Source organism: Heterocephalus glaber, unplaced genomic scaffold, assembly GCF_053883595.1.
Source record: "Heterocephalus glaber isolate CG9 unplaced genomic scaffold, H.glaber_assembly_v1.0 deba00001737, whole genome shotgun sequence".
Taxonomy (NCBI): domain Eukaryota; kingdom Metazoa; phylum Chordata; class Mammalia; order Rodentia; family Bathyergidae; genus Heterocephalus; species Heterocephalus glaber.
The window spans coordinates 112,570-131,965 of NW_028258445.1; the positions used below are offsets into that span (position 1 = coordinate 112,570).

At 38.4% G+C, this 19,396-nt stretch overlaps 1 protein-coding gene across 1 annotated transcript in view; it reads right to left on the bottom strand.

Annotated features, from left to right (window-relative positions):
- Rxfp1 (relaxin family peptide receptor 1) overlaps positions 1-19,396 on the bottom strand; it is a 106,831-nt gene that overhangs the window by 33,647 nt on the left and 53,788 nt on the right. The window contains exons 3-9 of the mRNA XM_087200313.1: positions 16,855-16,953; positions 13,196-13,301; positions 7,372-7,443; positions 4,551-4,622; positions 1,781-1,852; positions 1,622-1,693; positions 966-1,040 (exon numbers count right to left, since the gene is read on the bottom strand). Coding sequence (XP_087056439.1) covers positions 966-1,040; positions 1,622-1,693; positions 1,781-1,852; positions 4,551-4,622; positions 7,372-7,443; positions 13,196-13,301; positions 16,855-16,953 — 568 coding nt within the window. The remainder of the gene's footprint in view (positions 1-965; positions 1,041-1,621; positions 1,694-1,780; positions 1,853-4,550; positions 4,623-7,371; positions 7,444-13,195; positions 13,302-16,854; positions 16,954-19,396) is intronic.

The following is a 19,396-nucleotide window of genomic DNA, read 5'->3' on the forward strand; positions in this document are numbered from 1 at the left end:
GAGTCATTATTTTTGTTTTTTGTGGTATTTGTCACTTTTATTTTATCATCAAGCTGATGGCTGTTGCTTCCGACTGTACTACAGTCAATGTTGCTGATTCTTTTTTTCCTCTTTTTAATTTGGTACTTCTAATCTGCTGTGAATGTAGAAACCAAGCCACAAACCTTTGAAAATGTCTAATAAAAAAGAGGCAGAGCAAGTTTTCATGTGATACTAATATGTGGTTTATTGACTGAACTTTTTAATAGTTATTTTGATTATTTGTTTCTTTACTTTCTCTCTATATTCTAAAGGTAAAATTTACTAGATAATTGAACAGTACCATTCTGAATGGTAGAATGGTACTTTTGACGGCAAGAAAGCTCTTTGTAAAGAATTCCAGGGAATATATTCTACTGTGGCTACTCTTCAGAGAAAATACTAATTATCACATCCTTATTATTCAGAATCTAGGATTGAAACTAAAATGACTCTGTCTGTACCAACATAACTGGCAGGGGCAAGGGATAAATGTATAGATCTAGTGACATCTCTTTCTTCTTCCTGGTTCCAGTGTATTTTTTGAGATATTTTATTTTGGAGGAGTTTGGAGAATTTAAGTAATGGTAGTGTTTTATATAAAAATATGATAAAATAACTTGAAGATTGTGACATGAAGCCAGGCACATGGCATACACCTACAATCCCAGCACTCTGGGAGATTGAGCCAGGAGGATTGCAAGTTCGAGTCCAGCCTGGGTAACTTAGCAAATTAGAGAGACCCTTCCTCAAAACAAAACGAATGAATAAACAAACAAAAAGGGCTGGGGATGTAGCTCAGTGTGAAAGCCCTGGGCTCAATCCCCAGTGCCAAATAAAATGTGATAAAAACCTAACAAACTATTATATAAAAAGCCCTGAGATACGAAACGAATTAGGCAAAAACCAGAACAGTTAGCTGACTTCTTAAATACACAGTAACTTACAGCCAGTGCAGTCTTGGCATGTGCTGGCAAAGAGGCTCATGGGGCAGATGGGTGAGGACGTTGTTCATCAGCACCCTGAGAAGAGAAGAAACCACAGCTGTCACGTTTTTCTGCTTCCTTTCTCATCCTGTGCCAAACACTACCGTCTTCTTATGAAACCAAGCCAGACTACTAAGTTAGTGGTCTTCTCTTTGCAAGTTTTCCTATGCATGTCCTAGTGTGTGTAGGCGCTTGATAGTACAGTGTCTACAAACAGAAGTTGTCATGTGGAAGGAAGAGTGATGTTGGTAACAGAGGCCATCAATGGTGGGCTGGGAAAAGCAGGTGATTTGAAATGATTGTTTTCTTCACCAATCATGATACTTTGCCTTTACCAATAATATATGGCAGTAATGTGTGCTTAAGGGCATTTCAATAAAACACATAGTAAGACTACATTCAGTTTTGATGGGCTGACTTTCTAGAAGGTAGAGAATCTTATGAAATGGTTAGAATTGTAAATAGCCTTGGAGAAAATAATGAAGAGATAGTTTTTAGTTCAAAAATCCTTTTAGGAGTTTTAATAGTCCCAAATTTAATGTGCTAATGCTTAAAGCATTCATTTTTATTCATGCCTTTTCTTTCAATTGAAACATTTGCTTTAATTTAGTACTTACAAGAGAATAAGAGAATTTAGGCCATAAAACGTTAGTGGGGAAATTCGACTGAGGTGATTATCTTCAATGATCCTGCCAGCCAGAAGAAAAAAATGGATTCATTTATATATTTTTAGAATGTAAAGAGGAATACTGTAAAATGACATAAATGAAACATACAGCCATTCAAGTCTGTGGAGATCTTCAAAGACACCTGGCTCCAGGAAGGTTATTCTGTTATGACTGAGATACCTAGAAAAGGAGAAATAGCTACTATCAATTTATACTTTTTTCATATTAACAATAAAACAAAACTCATTCATCTTAGATTTTATTATTTATCATTCTTATCATGCCACTTCCTCTGCCTTTGAGGCTTTAAGAGTTCCTATTTTAAAGCCTATATGACCTGTAGCTTTTAATTTCCCCATGATTAGTGAATTAATTAATCGAGTGCTGTGGCCCGAGCCTGAAGATGGCCATTTGCCTCCTCCCTACTTCCTTTCTCCTCCATAAATTGGAGTCAAACAGACACAATATTGTAGACGCTGGTTGGCACAGCCCCGGGAGACAGTTACATTGTGTATCCTTCCCTGTTCCCTTCCTGGGCACGCCCTGATCACAAAACAAACACACTACATTCCACCTAGGCCACTGGGCCATGTAGCACTGTTTGCCTTCCACTATAAATAAAGAGCACGTGGTGTTCCAGGTGGCCATTAGCTTCCAACAAGCCATGGTTCCACCTGGTCCCAAACTTCAAGAGTAGTCATAGTTTCTTCATCTTTCCTTCATCTCCCACTGCTCTCCTTGGCTTCATAGGGTCCTATGCTATGGAGGTTGAGGCAGTCAACCTATGTTTTCATTGATTTATCTAGTTGTTTTGAGTTGCTACTCTACGGTGGTGTTGGTTTGGATAAATGTGCCCTAAGTGGCCCGTGTTAAAGGTCTTGTCTTTAGGGTGGTGCTACTGAGAGGTGTCATGGACTTCACAGTGGGGCCCCAAGGGAGGGAAGTCCTTTGGTCACCAGGAAGGGGCGCATGAAAGAGACTGTGGGCCCCCGGCTTCTTCCTCTTTCTCTGTTTTGTTTCCTGACCTTGACGTGAGGGGCTCTGCTCTACCACACACTCCCTGACATCATGCATCAGGGCCAAATGATCATGGATTGGACCTTCTAAAACTGTGATCCAAAATAACCCTTTCTCCTTATAAGTTAGTTGTCTCAGGTAAGTTGTCATCATAGTGACAGAAAGCTGACTAACACAATGGCATCGTGTGAACCATATCATCCTGTTCTTTGAGGGGCTCTGAATCTGGAGGGGAGATGGGATGGGATGTGAAGCATATAGAAACCAGAGGAAAGCATTCAATGTTCATGTTCAGGCAGTGCAGAGCACAAAGCCCTGCTTTTCCTACAGAGCATCTCCCTGAAGTTGGCAAGCATGAGAGAGAGAATTTAGTTCTATCTATGCAAACATGGCATTTACACAAACACATAAAAAGAATGTGCAGGAGTTATTTTAGGCAGAGGAAATAGGTGACAATACTATCAACTGAAAATCTGATGGAGTGAGTTGTTTTTTGGGGGTAGGACAGACAGTGGGATAAGAATAACAAACAAAGGGACAGAAATGCCAAGGCAGGAAATTATTTATTTATGTAATTTTTGGTTACATTTTTCTTTCACTTATTCCTTCTATGAGACTATTTGGTAGAACACAATGAAATGGATCTCTGAGAAAGTCTAGTTTTAAAAATTTTACTCTTAAGTACAATGTGCTACCACTTCATATCCATTAGGACAGTTATTGTAAAACAAAGAAAACCCTAAATCAGAAAAAAAATAAGCAAAAATGTGGAGAAACTGAACTCTTGTTCCTAGCTGATGGCAAAGTAAAACAGTGCAGCTGCTTTGGGGAAACAGTGTGGTGTACACAGTCAGTGGAATCTTATTCAGGCTTACAAAGGGGGAGGGTCCAACAGCTACTACGTGGGGACGGATGCTGAACACATTGTGCTTCGTGAAATAAGCCAGACACAAATGGACAAACATTTTATGATTCCATTTACATGAAGCACTTAGAGTTGTCAATTGATAGGAACAGAAAGCAGAATGGCGAGCTCCAGCGGCTAGAGGGAGGAGAAATGGTTAGTTATTGTTTAACAGGTGTGGAGTTTCTGCTGAGGAGACAGAAAGCTCTGGAGTAGAGGATGGTGAGGGTGACACAACAGTGTCAGTCTACTTAATCCCACGGAACTACACGTTTCAACGTGGCTATAATGGTAGACTTTATATTATGTATATGTTATCACAATAAAAAGCTTTTCTCTTTTACAGCGCTTTATATATTTATAAAAGCACACTAATGAAAGAGGAACACTCAAAGGCCGGTCGTGCAGCTCAGGGCAGAGCGTGTGCTTAGCATGTGTGAGACCCTAGGCTCGTCCCCAGCACCCACACCCAGAAATGAACACACGGAATCAAAACAAAAAACTGACGACTGGGAAAGTCTTTGGCTTTTTTTCTTCTACAAACACCTCATCGGGCTTCCTTGCTTTGACTAAGTTCACTCAGCCATCACTCCTCTCGCCATGGCTGACCCGCACTGTTCTCACTGTTTACCGAGTTTCCTACGGATGTTCTCCTTTGTCCCCTACTGTCACCCGGAGGTGGGTACTATTTTAACTTGGACCTTACACTAGGGGGAACTAATGCATAGAAAAGAAGATAAATTTCCCAGCGCCATTCCCCTGCCCAGCGATGCGACCCGGACTCAGACTCCAGCCTGTCTGTCTCCAGTCTTACATCTTGGCCCTGTGTCACTCTGTTCCTTCACCCCCCTGTTACAGCCCGCCTCGCACTGTTGAGAGCAGGTGGGCTGGACTGGACCCGAAGGGTCAGGCTGACCACATCGTGGTATAGGCACATTCATTAGCACTGGTACTTACAGTTTATTAAGGTTGTACAATCCTCTGAAGGCATAGGTGGATACAGATATGATCTGGTTGTTTTGCAAGTACCTGTGAAAATGATTATTAGAAAGGAAAACGATGAAGCAGAATTTCAGTTTTGCCACATGAAGGAGTGCCGTGGACGGAGGGTGAGATGGTAGTCCAACAGTATGAACACTGCTACTGCCTCTCGGTGGGAACTCCAACATGGTGAAGTAGGTGAATTTTCTGTTATGTGTATTTTACCAAAATTGAAAACTGATAAACATAATGAAATAATCTAGTGAAGTTATATATCATGCCATTCACTTTGCTATTAAATTCGTGTATGCTTACTTAGGCTAGTTTTTACTTAGAAATTCTAGTTATCTAGGCCATGAATAATAGTAAAAAGTTACCATTTGGATTTTCTAGGAATAAAACTTTAATGCATAGTAAAGGACTCACTAACCAGACAAACCTAGAAACCACATTTTTCTAACATTTCCAGTTATCATTATTCAAATTTGTAAGTACTCAATATAGTGCTGGTAAAATTATAAGTACATGACACTTTTAATGTCACCAATCATATTCCATGTTCACCACACATCTTCCAAGCAAATAAACTTAAATTTTAGTAAACTGGCACCTCAAGTCTTCTTCCACTGAGTGTTTGAGGCCATTCATAAGGAATGTTTCTTATGACAAAAGAGAAAAATATAAATTTAAAAAATCAAGACTGGAAAAATATAAATGAGAGTTCAATGTTTAGACAAGAATGCAGGCTTGCAGAGGTAACTGAAGATAATTCTGACCTTGAGTTAACTGGAGGTCAAAAGAGAAAGGTACCAGTATATAACCTATTCAATCACATATAAAGCTTTACATTTCTATGTGTACAGGTCTAAGGTTCAGGGTGTCAAGTCTGTATTTTTATTCAGAATTCAGATCATCTTTGTTCTTTAGGGTGTCCTGAATTTATACATAACTTGTTATAAATCTTAGAGGCAGTAAGGGAGAAATCAGTATGAATGAGCTTTCAGTTAATTCAAAATTTTGACCAAAAGGATTCCTTATTACTTAGTAGGCAAGAAGACCTAGTTTTGATTATAAAATGTTACTATAAAAATTATTACGCACCTGACAATTTCACTTGACATGCGAGGACTCAGTCATGTTAGTAAGTAATGCTTCTTTCTCACTAATACACAGAAAAACTATGTATTTATCTGGTTCTAAGTTTTGTAAGAATCGACTAAGCAATAGATTGCATTGCCTAGGGGTTAGATTCCAGTTAGATTCCCTTTTGTTGTTAGGCTATGTTGATAATTTTAATTCTTGGAACAAATTGGCTGTTCAAGAATTTATTTGATGTTTAATGTGAAAAAAATGCTAAGCCACTCTTATATAAACTTGAATGTTGATATTTGGATTTATAGTCTAACTCCTTTTAAACATGTGGCCTTAAGGTGGTGCTACAGATTAGAAAAATTCTGTAGACTCCCAAAATCAGAAGACAGAATAAGGAAGTACTCTCTTGAAGTTTTGCAGCAGGCACAATTTTGCAAAGATCTTCTCAATTGATGGATACATATTCAAAATGAGTTCTGAGGAACCATTTTTGTTAGACTTTTAATTTTCAAATCTGAAATATATTTAGCTGGGTTTTTAGAACACTTCATGCATTGTGTCCATGTGATATCTTCAAATATGCTCATATATATATTAACATACCAGTTTCTCTAGTGTTAAACCCAAACTAAAACCAATACATATAAAAATGAAACAAGGAATTCTAAGATATTTTCTAGATAGTGTGATTTAAGCACAGAGCATCTGAAGCCAATACTTCAAGTATATAACAAGATGATTTAGTCACAAGTTGACCTAACACAGATAAATATCACCTGGGCCTCTGAGGATTTTAAGAGTACCCTCATGACTCTAAGCATGTCAAATACCTCCTGAGGCCAAGATAAAACTCATCCTACCAGGCAGGTGGGAGAATGGAACCAAGTTCCCTAAACAGCGTGCTCAGAGGTTACAAACCACAGCAACCTGCTGTCTTGGGCAGAGACTAAATTTCCAAACAGTGGAAGAGCAGTCTTCATTATCTAACCTTGATGGTGAGTTTGGTAAAAGAGCATCCAGTCTTTCTCGAAGATGGGCACTGGAGGGTACCCATGTCAGAATGATGGTGAGTGAAAAGCTCCTGAGTACATATTGCTATTTTGGAGAGTGTGGTAGAACAGTGGTCCCCAACCTTTTTGGCACCAGGAACTGGTTTCATGGAAGACATTTTTTCCATGGATTAGTGGAAAGGATAGTCTGGGAATGATCCACAGGAGCAAGCAACCTGGATCCCTAGCATTTGCAGTTCACAGTAGGGTTTGAGCTCCAGTGAGAATCTAATCTGACTGGTTGATCTGACAAGAGGTGGAACTCAGCTGAAGACTCCAGCGATTGGGAGTCACTGGGAATAGAGATGAAGCTGGACTCCTAACACACCACCAACCTGCTGTTGTGTATAGCAGTTGCTAACAGGCCATTGACCCCTGGTGGGGGGGCTGTGATGGAGGATTCATAGCAACAAGCTACAGTTGCTTTGGGGATTGGTACCTGAGATTTTTCTATAATGCCTTCTAGAACTTCTCAGAAAAAAAAAAATGTTACCTAGGAGTCAGCTGTTGGCTGTTTTACCTAACAGATAAATAATTACTTGAAAAAGGGTTTGCTTTCAAGCAGTGATACTATAGGTCTCTAAAAATGTGGAAAGAGACAGATACACTCAAGAAATGCTAGTCAATTAATTATCAAGAATTAAAGTTTTTCTTACAGCTTCTGAAGATCATGGTACTTCTTGAAGGCATTGGGAGGAAGTTTTCTTATGAAGTTCCACTGAAGTGACCTAAAATAGAGGTAGTTTGGTTCTTAAAGGTTTTTTCTACTTTCTTCATTTTACAACATGAATAATTATAAACTGTAGTTACTTTAGCACCAGCTTTCAGCAAACTTTATGATGCTAATTATAATCACAGTACTGTTTGAATTAGATCTGCTGATTTTGTATTATTGAATATACTCATGTTTTTAAAAATTTAGGTTGCAATATTGTAATTCTGACAAAAGAATTTAAATAATAAAATGTGGAGAAACTTGATTTTCAATTATTTTTTCTATTTTTATTTAAAAATAGAAAATATTTTTCTATTTATTCTATTTCTATATTTATTTAGAAGGTGTCTGGTTTTTGAATAACAATAAAAAGAATGCTTTTCATTTGAAATGCACTCACAGATTTAGTTTTAAAATATTTTATTGCCTACATTCTAACGTTTTGAAATTAATTATGAAAGAAACTGTCAATTGATGCCAATAGTTGAACTATCTCTACTGAATGAGTGATCTCATTCTAATTACTATTAAGTTATATGGAAAGATTTTCCTGTTTATCATTAATTTAATAAACACTTTGAGACAGACAAGGTCTTCTTTATGGTGGTTAGGGAAGCCCCAGGCCTTTAATTTTTTTCCTAAGTAAAGCATTGTAATATATCAGATAAATTAAGGAAATAAAAATCCAAGAGCAATGTAGCTCATGTCCCTTGCACAAACCACCCATAACTTTTCCAAGTAAATTACTTTAACTGTGAAAAGATTTAAATGAGCTCTCTAATAATATGATGATATTATTAATACTATCATTATAGTCTATAGTGGAGTAGATACTTATTGACAAATGTCCAACACACAACATTGTCTGTAGGTTAAAGACACTGTGATACAATAAACTAACAATGTTTAAATTTTGCATTAGCATTACTTAAACTTGGTAAGGAATCTCTCTTGAAAGATAATGCTATGGCTTGTGTCTAGATGTCCCCCCAAAGCCTCATGTGGTCATAGATGGGGCTTTGCAGAGGTGGCTGGATCTAGAGTGTGATGCTGGGATTGATTCATAGTGCAATGCTAGGATTAAGGGTGCCCCACCCTGGGTGTGAGTGCTACCCACCCTAAGGATGGGTAGCTTGGATAGAATATAAGGTACAGGAAGAGGACAGCTGCTGTTGTCATTGCTTATTGCTTGCTGCTTGCTGCTTTTGGTGTCTTCTGCCTGCCATGAACTATTTCTCCTCTGCCATTCTACCCTGCCTTGCAGCCAGCCAATTATGAACTGAAATCTTTACAAACTGTCAGTTAAATAAATCTTTCCCCCATTAACTTTGGGTGTCAAGTATTTTGTCTCAGCAATGAGAAAAGTAACTAAGAGAGATAACACCTCAAACTCTCCAGACAATATTTGTGGACATAACTTGAGAAACATAGTTCTAGAATCTAGAAGAGCATCCAGTCTCAATGGGGAGTGAGGATTGATTCTTAGAAAGTAGAAAAACCTCTACTTTTTAATGTATAAAGCAAGGTATATATAAGGACATGTATGGTAAGTTTAAGTATCAAAATTTCACAGGAGAGCAAATGTAGGAAAAAATATCTAAAAAGGCCCCCAGGGTGGAGGGACAATAAAGAAAAAAGATTAAAAACACTGTTATAAACTACACATATCATGTACTTGATTTTTTAAAAATAAACGCCAAAGGTTGATTGTCTCTTGAAGTCAGTCTCAGCTGAGAATTTCTTTTCTACTAATGATCCTCACTTGGTTTATAGCCTACATTTCACTTTATATCCTGTGTTTGTATTGTAGAAGAATAAATTGTTAAATATTTGGGTTTGAGTTAAGACTCTAGATGAAATTTTTGTGTTATTAAAACTGTGTTCATTCATTCATTCATTTTCTCAACAAACATGTCCAATACCTGGAGGTTGCACTTTGGAACAATAGATAATATTCATCTCTTAAGAGCCTTGCTCTCTTTTCTTCAGTATGAAAGCTTAGGATTTAAATTCATTCTTGTTGATACTATTCATCTTAGCTCATGTTGTGGCATATAATATTTATATTAATTGGAGGAGGAGGGATTGGGGGAAGGGAAGGAGATTTAAAAAAGAAACAACCTGTGTACATGTAACTACTCCCAAGCTGTGTACATGTGACCACTTCATGTAAACTGCATGCACTAAAAACATACTGAAAAAATAAAAAATAAAGTTCAATAAGCTTGGTTTCTATTCATTGAAATTTAATTCAAAAATATTTATTTAGAGATTATTACACTGTTAAGAATTTTGGAAGGTACATAGAAAAACCATGGGAATTATGTTGTTTTCCCTTTCGATGTAATGGATAGAATCCCAATGACTAAGCAAGGAAGCGTATTTAATATACTTAAAAGATCAAAAGCGGTTCTATGGAAAAAGGCAAGAGGGAGATGCTAATTGCACTTCCATATGGGAGTTACTATAGTAGGACAGGAGATTCATTTAAGGACTCCTACATAATTTATCTTAGAAAGCTGGATCCTTATTAATACAGAATGCCTAGGGTTTATAAGTTCTTTCTCTGTGATCCAAATATTTTCACAAATAGTGTTAGTATTTACATTTTCATAATATCCCATTGAAATGGAGAGAGGTGATTGTTATTTTCATCCATTAGGACAAACCAAAATACTTGTAAAATATAGCAGATTCTTACATTTTAAATTTTGATATTCCAAGTTTGACTCTTCACATAATCATGTATTTGTACTGTGATAGAGAAACCACCCAGTTTTGTAAACCCAGTCAGAGATAGCCCTGATTTTAATAAAGAAAGCTCTTACTATTGGATCTCATAGTTTTGGTGATTAAATTCTTGGGTCTTAAAGTTGAGCAAAGTTCATGTTTAGTGAGTTAGAATAATGTGTAAATATTCCTGTCTCTGTGTTTGCCTGTTTTATTCTTTCACATTTATGTGAAGTGTTTTCAATAACTTCAATAACCATTCCTTGGATTATTGGCTTCTTTGATACTTTATTTATATGTGATTTAATCTATGCATGACATTTCACTATAATAGTTCCAACTCAAAATTGACAAAACTCAACAATGAAATGTGATATTTAATTTTTAATGTATTTGCTGTAAAGCCTAGAGTCCTTTTTCCCTATGGAATTGAACAAACAGACTGGGATAAGGTATGAAGCAGCTCTTCAGATGAAAGTATAAATGCATAAATGAACTAACGAAGTAGTTCAACTCAAAGTATAGAAGAATTCTGCTTTTTTTTTTTTCAGTATAGTGAATAAACCCAGTACTTTGCCCAGGGCAAGTGCTCTATCACTGAGCTACACTCGCAGGCCAGCCTATGAATGCCATCTTTTAACAAAGAATAAGTCAAATGCTGTAGACATAGCTTTTTAGCCTTATGCCTACATCTCCAAATGCCCACTTGGAATTTCTAATGCATTACTCTGCAATTTCAAATTGAAAAAACCAAATCTAACATCAGAGTCCTAATCGTCCCCCTTCCTGCCACCAAGTGTCCTCACTCTTGGATCAGTTTGTTACTCAGCCAGGAAAACTTGGAATCACCTTTGAGCCCTCCTTCTTTTTGCTTGCTTGTAGACAATCATTTGTGAGGATCTGGTCCCAGATTTTTTGTTTGTTTGCAGCACTGGGCATTGAATTTGGGGCTTCACATGTGCTAGGCAAGCATGCTACCACTAAACTAAACTTTTTTATTTTGAGAAATTATCTTACTCAGTTTTTCACACAGGGCTCAAACTTGCCATCTTCCTGCTTCAAACTCCCAAGTAGCTTTGATTACAGACATACGTCACCTTACCTGGCTGTTTTTTAAATACCAGGGCTGAAAACTGGAGGGCCAAAGGCCCACATGCATCTATTTATGTATGTATATATGTATGTCTGTATGAGCGTATGCATGTGTATATGTACATCTGTCTGTCTGTCTGTATGGATGTAAGTAAATATTGGGCCAAATAATTTTTTAATTCAGCTGAATAACTCACCTTTTGGGTAGGCATGATCTCTCTGGGTAGTCACCATCTTATTCTCGTCCACTACTCTAGCTGTCTCCTTCTGTGTTTCTTTTTACAAAGATTAGTTGAACTGAGAATGGATTCAAATCTTATTTGTGGGAAAATGAACAATGAAAATGGCAGGATCGGGTATTTTTTTTTTTTTTTGGTATCGGGGATCGAACTCAGGACCTTGCTTTTGCGAGACGCTTGCACCACTGAGCTAAATCCCCAGCCCTAGGATCAGGGTATTTTTGTTGTTGTTTTTTGATATGGGGGATCAAACTTGGGACCTTGTGCTTGAGAGGCAGGTGGCAGCACCACTGAGCTAAATCCCCGGCCCTCTCAGGGTATTTTTTGATTTGATTTTCAGGGTATTATTTTATTTTCTACTAATTTAAATAAGCAGTGGAGGTAACAGTTTTTTCTCTGACAATAGAATGAAATTATTATAAATTCTTATATTTGTTGTTTCCAATTATTTTTTTGCAGGGGGTAGGGGCTCACTATGTAATTCAGGCTGGCCTCGAACTCAATACCGTATGCTGCTCAGGTTGGCTCGAACTTGCAGCAATCTTCCTGCCTCAGCCTTCTAAATGCTGGGATTACAGGTGTGTGCCACCATGCCCAGCTCCAGTTAAATTTAAATCATGAAAACGTCTCACAATACCTTAGTTTCTTTGAGGAATCATTTTTTCTAGTAGGACTAATGAGGATAAAAAGAGGTGTGAGGGTGAAGGAGAGGACAAAGTGCTCGAGAGCTTTTCCTTTTCTTTAGCTCAGGTGAGATGTTACGAAGTTTTGTGCTTTAAACTCCCAATGTCCTAGTTCCAGTTCCCAGGGAACTCCCCAGATTCTGTGACTTGATGACCCCACTCTCTGCAGGAACTCTGCGCTCTAGATTTTCCACCCCTTGTACGTCAAGCACTGGAGTTGAATGTCGTTTAGTTTGAGACAGGTAAGACTTGCTGACATTTGTAAACTCAAGAATTGTTTCTGTTTGTCACCATATACCCAAAAGTCAGAGCCACAAGATACTAAAACACGTGGGTAAAAAAAACCTCAGAAAAAATACTGGATTAAAATAGCCATCTTTGCTGATCTCTTTTTCAAAAAGTTTTTGTGAAGTGTGTGTGTTTGGGCTGTTAAAATCGGGCTGAATCCCAATTTGTACTATTGGAAACTTAGAAGCACAAGTAATAGAAATCGAGAAACCATTTATTATGAAAATAATTTCTTTTCATGCATAAGTTTGAATTACTTAGGAAAAAAATAAAAATCTTTGAGTCAAAATGTGATTCAAAAGTTTAATTTAAATGCGATGTTCTGGGAATATTTCATCCAGGTTATTTTTCTTGTTTTCCTTGATTTGTACATCATAATATATTAAAACTTATGTCCAATAAATTCTAAAAGAGTTCTTTCAATAAGTGTCAAAGAAAAATTCTATGTTATTGTTTAACTAGATTCCTTTTATCTTTGGTTCAGATAAAATGTGGTAATATGAAATAATTCATAGGATTCTTATGAGGGGTTGAGTAAGCTAATCCATGGAATAATTTAAGGTGGAGGCCTAGCATTTAATACATGCAAATGATTATGAGCAATCATTATAACTGATCCGGGAACAATAGCATCATCTTTGACAAACATGCATTCTTGATGTTGACACGGTCTTTGGTACAATGTCACCAGTACTGTCCCAGTGGTTGGGATGAGCCCTCCTTTTCTACTTACATTGCAGTCACATTTGAAGAAACTGATGGGACAGCATGTAAACTGGCTTCGTCACAGTCCAGCACTAGACCTCGGCATGAACAACACCCGGGCACAGAGCCAACCACTGTGCAGAGACATAGGCAGAGGGGCGACAGCAAGGGGCCAGGACAGCGGGGGTCATGAAAAGGAAGAGATGAAGAGCTATGAGAAAACTACTTAGTACATGTCCTTCTCACCAGAGCCATCTGAGCAATGCTTTAAATTAAGGCTCCAAAGTTTGCTTTTAAGTTTGAAATGATGCTAGAGGATTAACATTTGGATACACATACATTTACCAGCCCATCTTTTTTTTAAACAGCAGCCTGTTCTTTTCCTTTTGTTGCAGAATGAATGTAACCATCTGCTCTTACATCACCAAAGGGAGATAGGATCGGTGTGACGGGGTTAACGTCCATGTGAAGGCTTCTATTTAAGAATAAACTATTTATTAATAGCAGCATCAAAACCTTTATAAGAGGACTAAACAATGAATGATAGTATTGGTATATTTAGGTTTCCTAGAAAATTCAAGTGTTCTTCAAATTTTTTTTTTTTTAATGCTCTTTCTTCAGATTCTGTGGAGATGCAGGATATCTAGAGGTAGCAATGAGCAATGCCTCCCCTTCAAATTTACTTCTGGAGCCATCAGGTGTACATCAGGGGTTCAAGACTCAAATATCTACAGGGGTCGGGAAAGTAGGTGTAGTCTGTGTGCAGATAGCATGAAGAGCAACTCCCCTTAGCAGCTGCTACCTCAGGAACATGTGCAGCCAAATCTACCAAGTTTCTCACAGAAAAGAGAAATAACAATCAATATTTTATATATAATCATTTAAAAATGTTCATAGCTAAATTAAAACACCCTAGAACCCACAAATCTTTCCAGGTGAATTTTCTGCCTTCTGGCTTCCGGTTTCTAACCTTCCCAGAGAAGCTTCCTGGGTGGGGTCAGGTGTCCCATTGGGAGGAACAGAGCCCTGTGAGTGGCATCCTGAGTACAGCTGGCCAGCAGGTTAGATCAGGGAACACGCCCTTCGCTCAGGTGCAGGGCTGACAGGTGTTCTTCCCTTCGGCCATGTAACTGCAGAGACTACTACTCTACAAGGGTACAAGAGATCTAGCTTGTGACTCAGCTTTGCTCTTTGTAAACAGAGTATCTGTGGAGAATTCCTCAACAGTCTTATAGATGTAAGTACCCATTTTGGCTATGATCACTGAAAAGTAGTTCTGTCTCTGAGCTGAGGTCCTAGCTCATGTGTGAGTGCTGTCTTGAGATGGGAAGGGGTGGGGGGAGGACAGTCTTGAGAATGGAAGAGTAGGAGGAACAGGAAAGGAAAGCAGCAAAATCGTTGATTCCAGTGTTTATTTTGTATATATATCCATTATGAATATGAATTAAGATAATCCATACACGTGGATGACAGTGTTGCCAGTAATAGGGAAATGTGGAAAATAGCATGTAAATGTTACTTACAAAACACGGATATTTTGTGTGCCTATGTATGTAGTGGAGGTGAGGATCAAGCTTGGGGCCTCGTGCAGGCTAGGCAAGTGCTGTACCCTGAGCTACGTCCCTAGCCCCATGTGTTGCATATTTTTAAAAAAGCCTGTTGTCATAGGGATGCCTGATTATGCTAAAATGCTAGTGGAAAATGCTATTGAAAAATGGTTCATTAGGGCAATTTCAGATTTTTTTTTTTTAAAGATGAGTAATGCATCAGTAAGTAAGTGTTGGTAGCCTCTGCCTGATGGAATTATGCTTAGGCAAACTTTTTTTCCAGACCCTATATAATTTAAACTTTGGTAGTGCATTGGTTAATCACAGATACTATATTTTCAATGACATTGAGAGGTGACATTAAAATGGGAACTCCTCACATTTTTTCATTTAGACAAGAATGACTACAAACCATCCTGTTTAATTTCCAATGAATCCCTTATAGTAACTTCGTTGAATAGAGTAGCACAGTAGGAACTAATTTAAGTTTCACACCCAAGTTTTATCTGCACTTGTCATTTAATTCTTATATTGTTTTCAAGATTGACAAAGATATTTGATTATAAATAGCAACTTCTCATCATGTCTAAAGAATTCTAATTAAAAACTATGCATTTGTGCAATAGTATTGATGAGAAATGTTTCTTCTGTATTTTTGATTCATTCGTTATTGTGTAACTTCGTTCTTCTTATGCAGTTATACTTGTGACAAATTTCTTCCAGAGAGCAAGATCTGGAATAAGGAAAAAAACATTTTTCTTGCTGACTTGATCTGAAGTGTCCCCATCTATTGGCTTTTGCTTTACAAGCTATAAAGTTATGTTACGTATTATTTTAATCTAATGGCTACAAAACTCAGAAGAAAGCTTTGGGTGTAGTTGCTAACCTTTTCATGGTGAGGATTTTCTTGTATAGTATTTCTTTGCCATTCTATTTCCATTTGCCGCTTGACTATTATCTTTTATCTCATGGTAATGGTTTATGTCTATTAGTAGTTGTTGAAAATTTTGGGGGGAGGGAGAATAAAGTGAGCTATAAAAAGATTCAATTAAAATTTAAGAAATGAAATCAATATACAATAGAGTCTGCTTCTTTTTGTTTTGTTTTGATACCGAGGATTGAACTCGGAACCTTGTACTTGCGAGACAGGCAGTGGAGCCACTGAGCTAAATTCCCAGCCCAAATCAATATACAATAAAAGAAAATAAAAGTAACATTTTATGACGATACAGCTTAATCATTATTATTTTTGACATTATATTAGCAATTAATTTATACCTGTTAGCTTTTCTCTTTTCTCTTTCTAAAAGCTTTTAGCTTTTTAATGATCAAATTATTTGGCCTCCTTCCTCTGGAATACACATGGGATACTTTGTAAGTAAGTTTTTGTTAATCTCACTTGAGCAATGGAGACAAAAACAAATCAAAAATTTGAGAAGCTGGACTTTACAATTTGTGGCAGATCATAAAGGAAAAATCTATAGTAAAAGATTTCTCCCTTCTCCCACCCCCTGCTTTTTAAACAAGGTTTTGAAAACCTAGGACTGAATTATGGGTACAAGGTACAGAATTATATCTGCATAATTTATTAAAACAGATAAAATTTACTTAAAGGTATTATTTTCACAAATCTTCCTGTTCTAAAACATCATAAAGGTAATCCTCATGTTTATCCCCTTCTAAGCCCCCTTCATTTGCAAGTCTCCAATATGTATGACTAAAAATCACAAGTTATAATCGATAAGGTTTTGTATAAGTTTTATAAAGTTTTGTAGCTTAGACCTTAGAGCATTTTTTCTTTGCAAACATTAAAATCTAAACAGCATCACTGCTTTTCTGTTTTCTCAGTTTCTTTTACCTCAAGGTTTATAGCGATTCTGAAAAGGGAACTTATATAAAACAGCATCCCCCAGTACTAAGATAAATTTGTTCATAATACCTGACATAATTGCTTTTACACTTAAGATCCTTGAATCATTTGAAAATAAAGCCCCCAAATTTAAGAGTGTATCTCTAATAAAACTTGCAACTACGAAAGTAAAATTAACCCTTTAAAAAAACACATTAGATCTGACTTTTAAAACATGGTGCTCTGTTGTGAGCTCATGGAACAAGAGACTCAGTCACAATGATCACTTACAGCATTCGGATCTTTCCGCATCAAAGGGATAGGCGGAGGCCATTTGGTAATAACTGGCAAAGTATTTGTCAAGTTGCAGAGACCATCCATTGTTGTCCCCTAAAGAAATAAAATCAGAGAGGAGAAAAGTTTAAAAACAGAAATATTTTGGAGAGTTGGGGAAAACAGGCTCTCCAAGCCAAGCTTTGGGGTGCACATCTTCTCGAAGCGTGGTGCAAATGCAGCTTTCTGGACATCCACAGGAGAGGCCTGGGCTGGGCCCCGTGATCTCCTCTTGACAAGCACCATCATGGGAGTCTGGAGGGGCCCCAGGGCGCTTGTGTGCAGGCTTGGTCCCCACGTGTGGTGAGGGGTGGTGGGACCATTAGGAGGTCTTCAGTAACAGGGTCCATTCCTTGAGGGGATTGTGGGGCCAGCCCCTTCCTGTCCCTCTCTGTCTCCTCTTGGCCATGAGAGGATTGATTTTGCTCTACTCTGTCCTCTTTCCATGATGTGCTGCCTCACCCCAGGCCTAAAATCAGCAAGGGCCTGAGTCATGGACAGAAACCTCCAAAACTGTGAGCTGAAATAAACCTTTTTGCTGTACCAGCTAATTAACTCGAGTGTCCCAGTGACAGAAAACTGATCAACACAGCCTAGGACAAAGGAAGTTGGGAGGCAAGTGCATGTGGACATTGAGTCTTGACAGGGAGAGGCTGTGCAAGTCATGGCTATGGGCTTATCCAACTGCCTGTAGTGAGCCTGTAGTGGTCTACAGACAGGCTACAGATGACTACAGACACACGAAAGACGGACGCAGCCTCAGAGTGTCTTCATGGTCGTGTTCCTGGGGCACAGAGATGGAAATGCTTTAGACACCATTTCATGACTGCTCTGTAGTCACGTGTGGGATGCACTCACATGTATTTTGAAAGGCAGAAGAGAAGTACAAGGACTCTGTGAGTTTTAATTTTCTTAAGGTAGGAAGTAGAGCAAGGACAAGCAAATAACGGGATGCCACAGGGCAAGAATTCTGGAGGACTCTGTCCAAATATTGGGCGGCCAACAGATGAAGGCTCTCCTGTCCTCCCAAGATCGGCAGGCATCTGCAAAGCTGAAAGTATAGGACCCTGGTCTGCACCCAACCTTACTTGCATTGCAGTTTTGACCCTCCTGGTGGGCTTCGGATACCAACACACTTCTTCTAGAAACCTTGTATGATCAATGAAACCCTCCTCATGGGTGGGCTGAGTCAGGTGGTGACTGCTGCGAATTCCCACCTGGGGACACTCCCACAGTCCCAGGACCTTAGGAGGCCAGTGGCTGCCCCTGTCGGGGCCGTGAGTTCCTCTCTGCAGCTGCTCCCACCCTGTGGAGCGAACTTTCAGTCTCACTAAAGCTTACTCTTATTCATTCCTCTGGGTGTCCCGCTCAATTCTTTGTTCCAGATACCAAAGAGCTGCAAACAACTCCCCTGAGACCCTCTGTCCAGTCACGCTCCTGTTTTAGCAGAGAGGTTGCATGTAATATTTAGCATGCAAGCCATTAATATTTAGTATGTATATCCTGTGCTTTCCTAGACCCTTTGTTTGACCCGTGTAATCACTTTATTTGGCCATTATTATCATCTGATTTACAGATAGAAAAACCAATTGTGAGAATGATTTCACTTAGAAACAGAATTATTAAAAATAGCTAAAGCATGAAAATAATAAAATTGCTTTTACTTTTCTCCCAGCCAAAGGAAGTAATCAGAGTACAGTCCATCTATATTAAGTCCAACTGTTGTGTTACATCAGCTTTAAGTATTGAGCTGCCTATTTCTCTGTTCATTTCATTTCTGTTTCTGAGGCTATGGAGCTCCGAAGATGATGCCCCAGAATGCAGTGTTTCAGCGGAGTGCTCTGCACTAAAGAAATGGGGGCATCGGATGCAGAAGCATAATTCCTTCCTCAGCGTCTGTCTTCCTGTGTCCCATGCCTAGTTCTCTCTTCCCCAAGCCAGAGTTCCCATTCCTTAAGATGGGTCACAGGAATTAGAACCCCTCTCCTCAAAGAAAGCCATAAAACCTAGAAGCATTACTCTAATTTTCCCCTGCTTTTCTCTGTAGGAGCTGGCCATGAAGAAATTCTCTGACCTACCTTGTCTGATAGTAGATTATAAAAATCTCACTCCAGGAGTCTTGCCCTATCTTGGAGGAAGGAATGCTACACAGAGAGGCTGGGAGGAATCTGCACCAGACAGCCTTGCCAGGTTTCTTCTGTCTATCTACTAACATTAGAACAGTGTTTTGTCTTTTGTCCAATCCCACTTTTACATTTGTTGTCCATTCTTCTCTGAGTCTAATCTTAAAAGCAGTTTTACCTGGGTCTTTGGACCTTTATTTCTGAAGGCTCCCTTGTCTCATAAAACTTTGATTAAATGAACTCTTATTATGCCCTTCTCTTGTTAGCTTGTCTTTCATTAGAGGACTGCAGGCTGCGAGGAGAGGAACCACCCCTTTCCACTCCACTGGCTTGTACATGTGAATTGTGTGACTCACACAAAAAGTCATGTAGGCAGC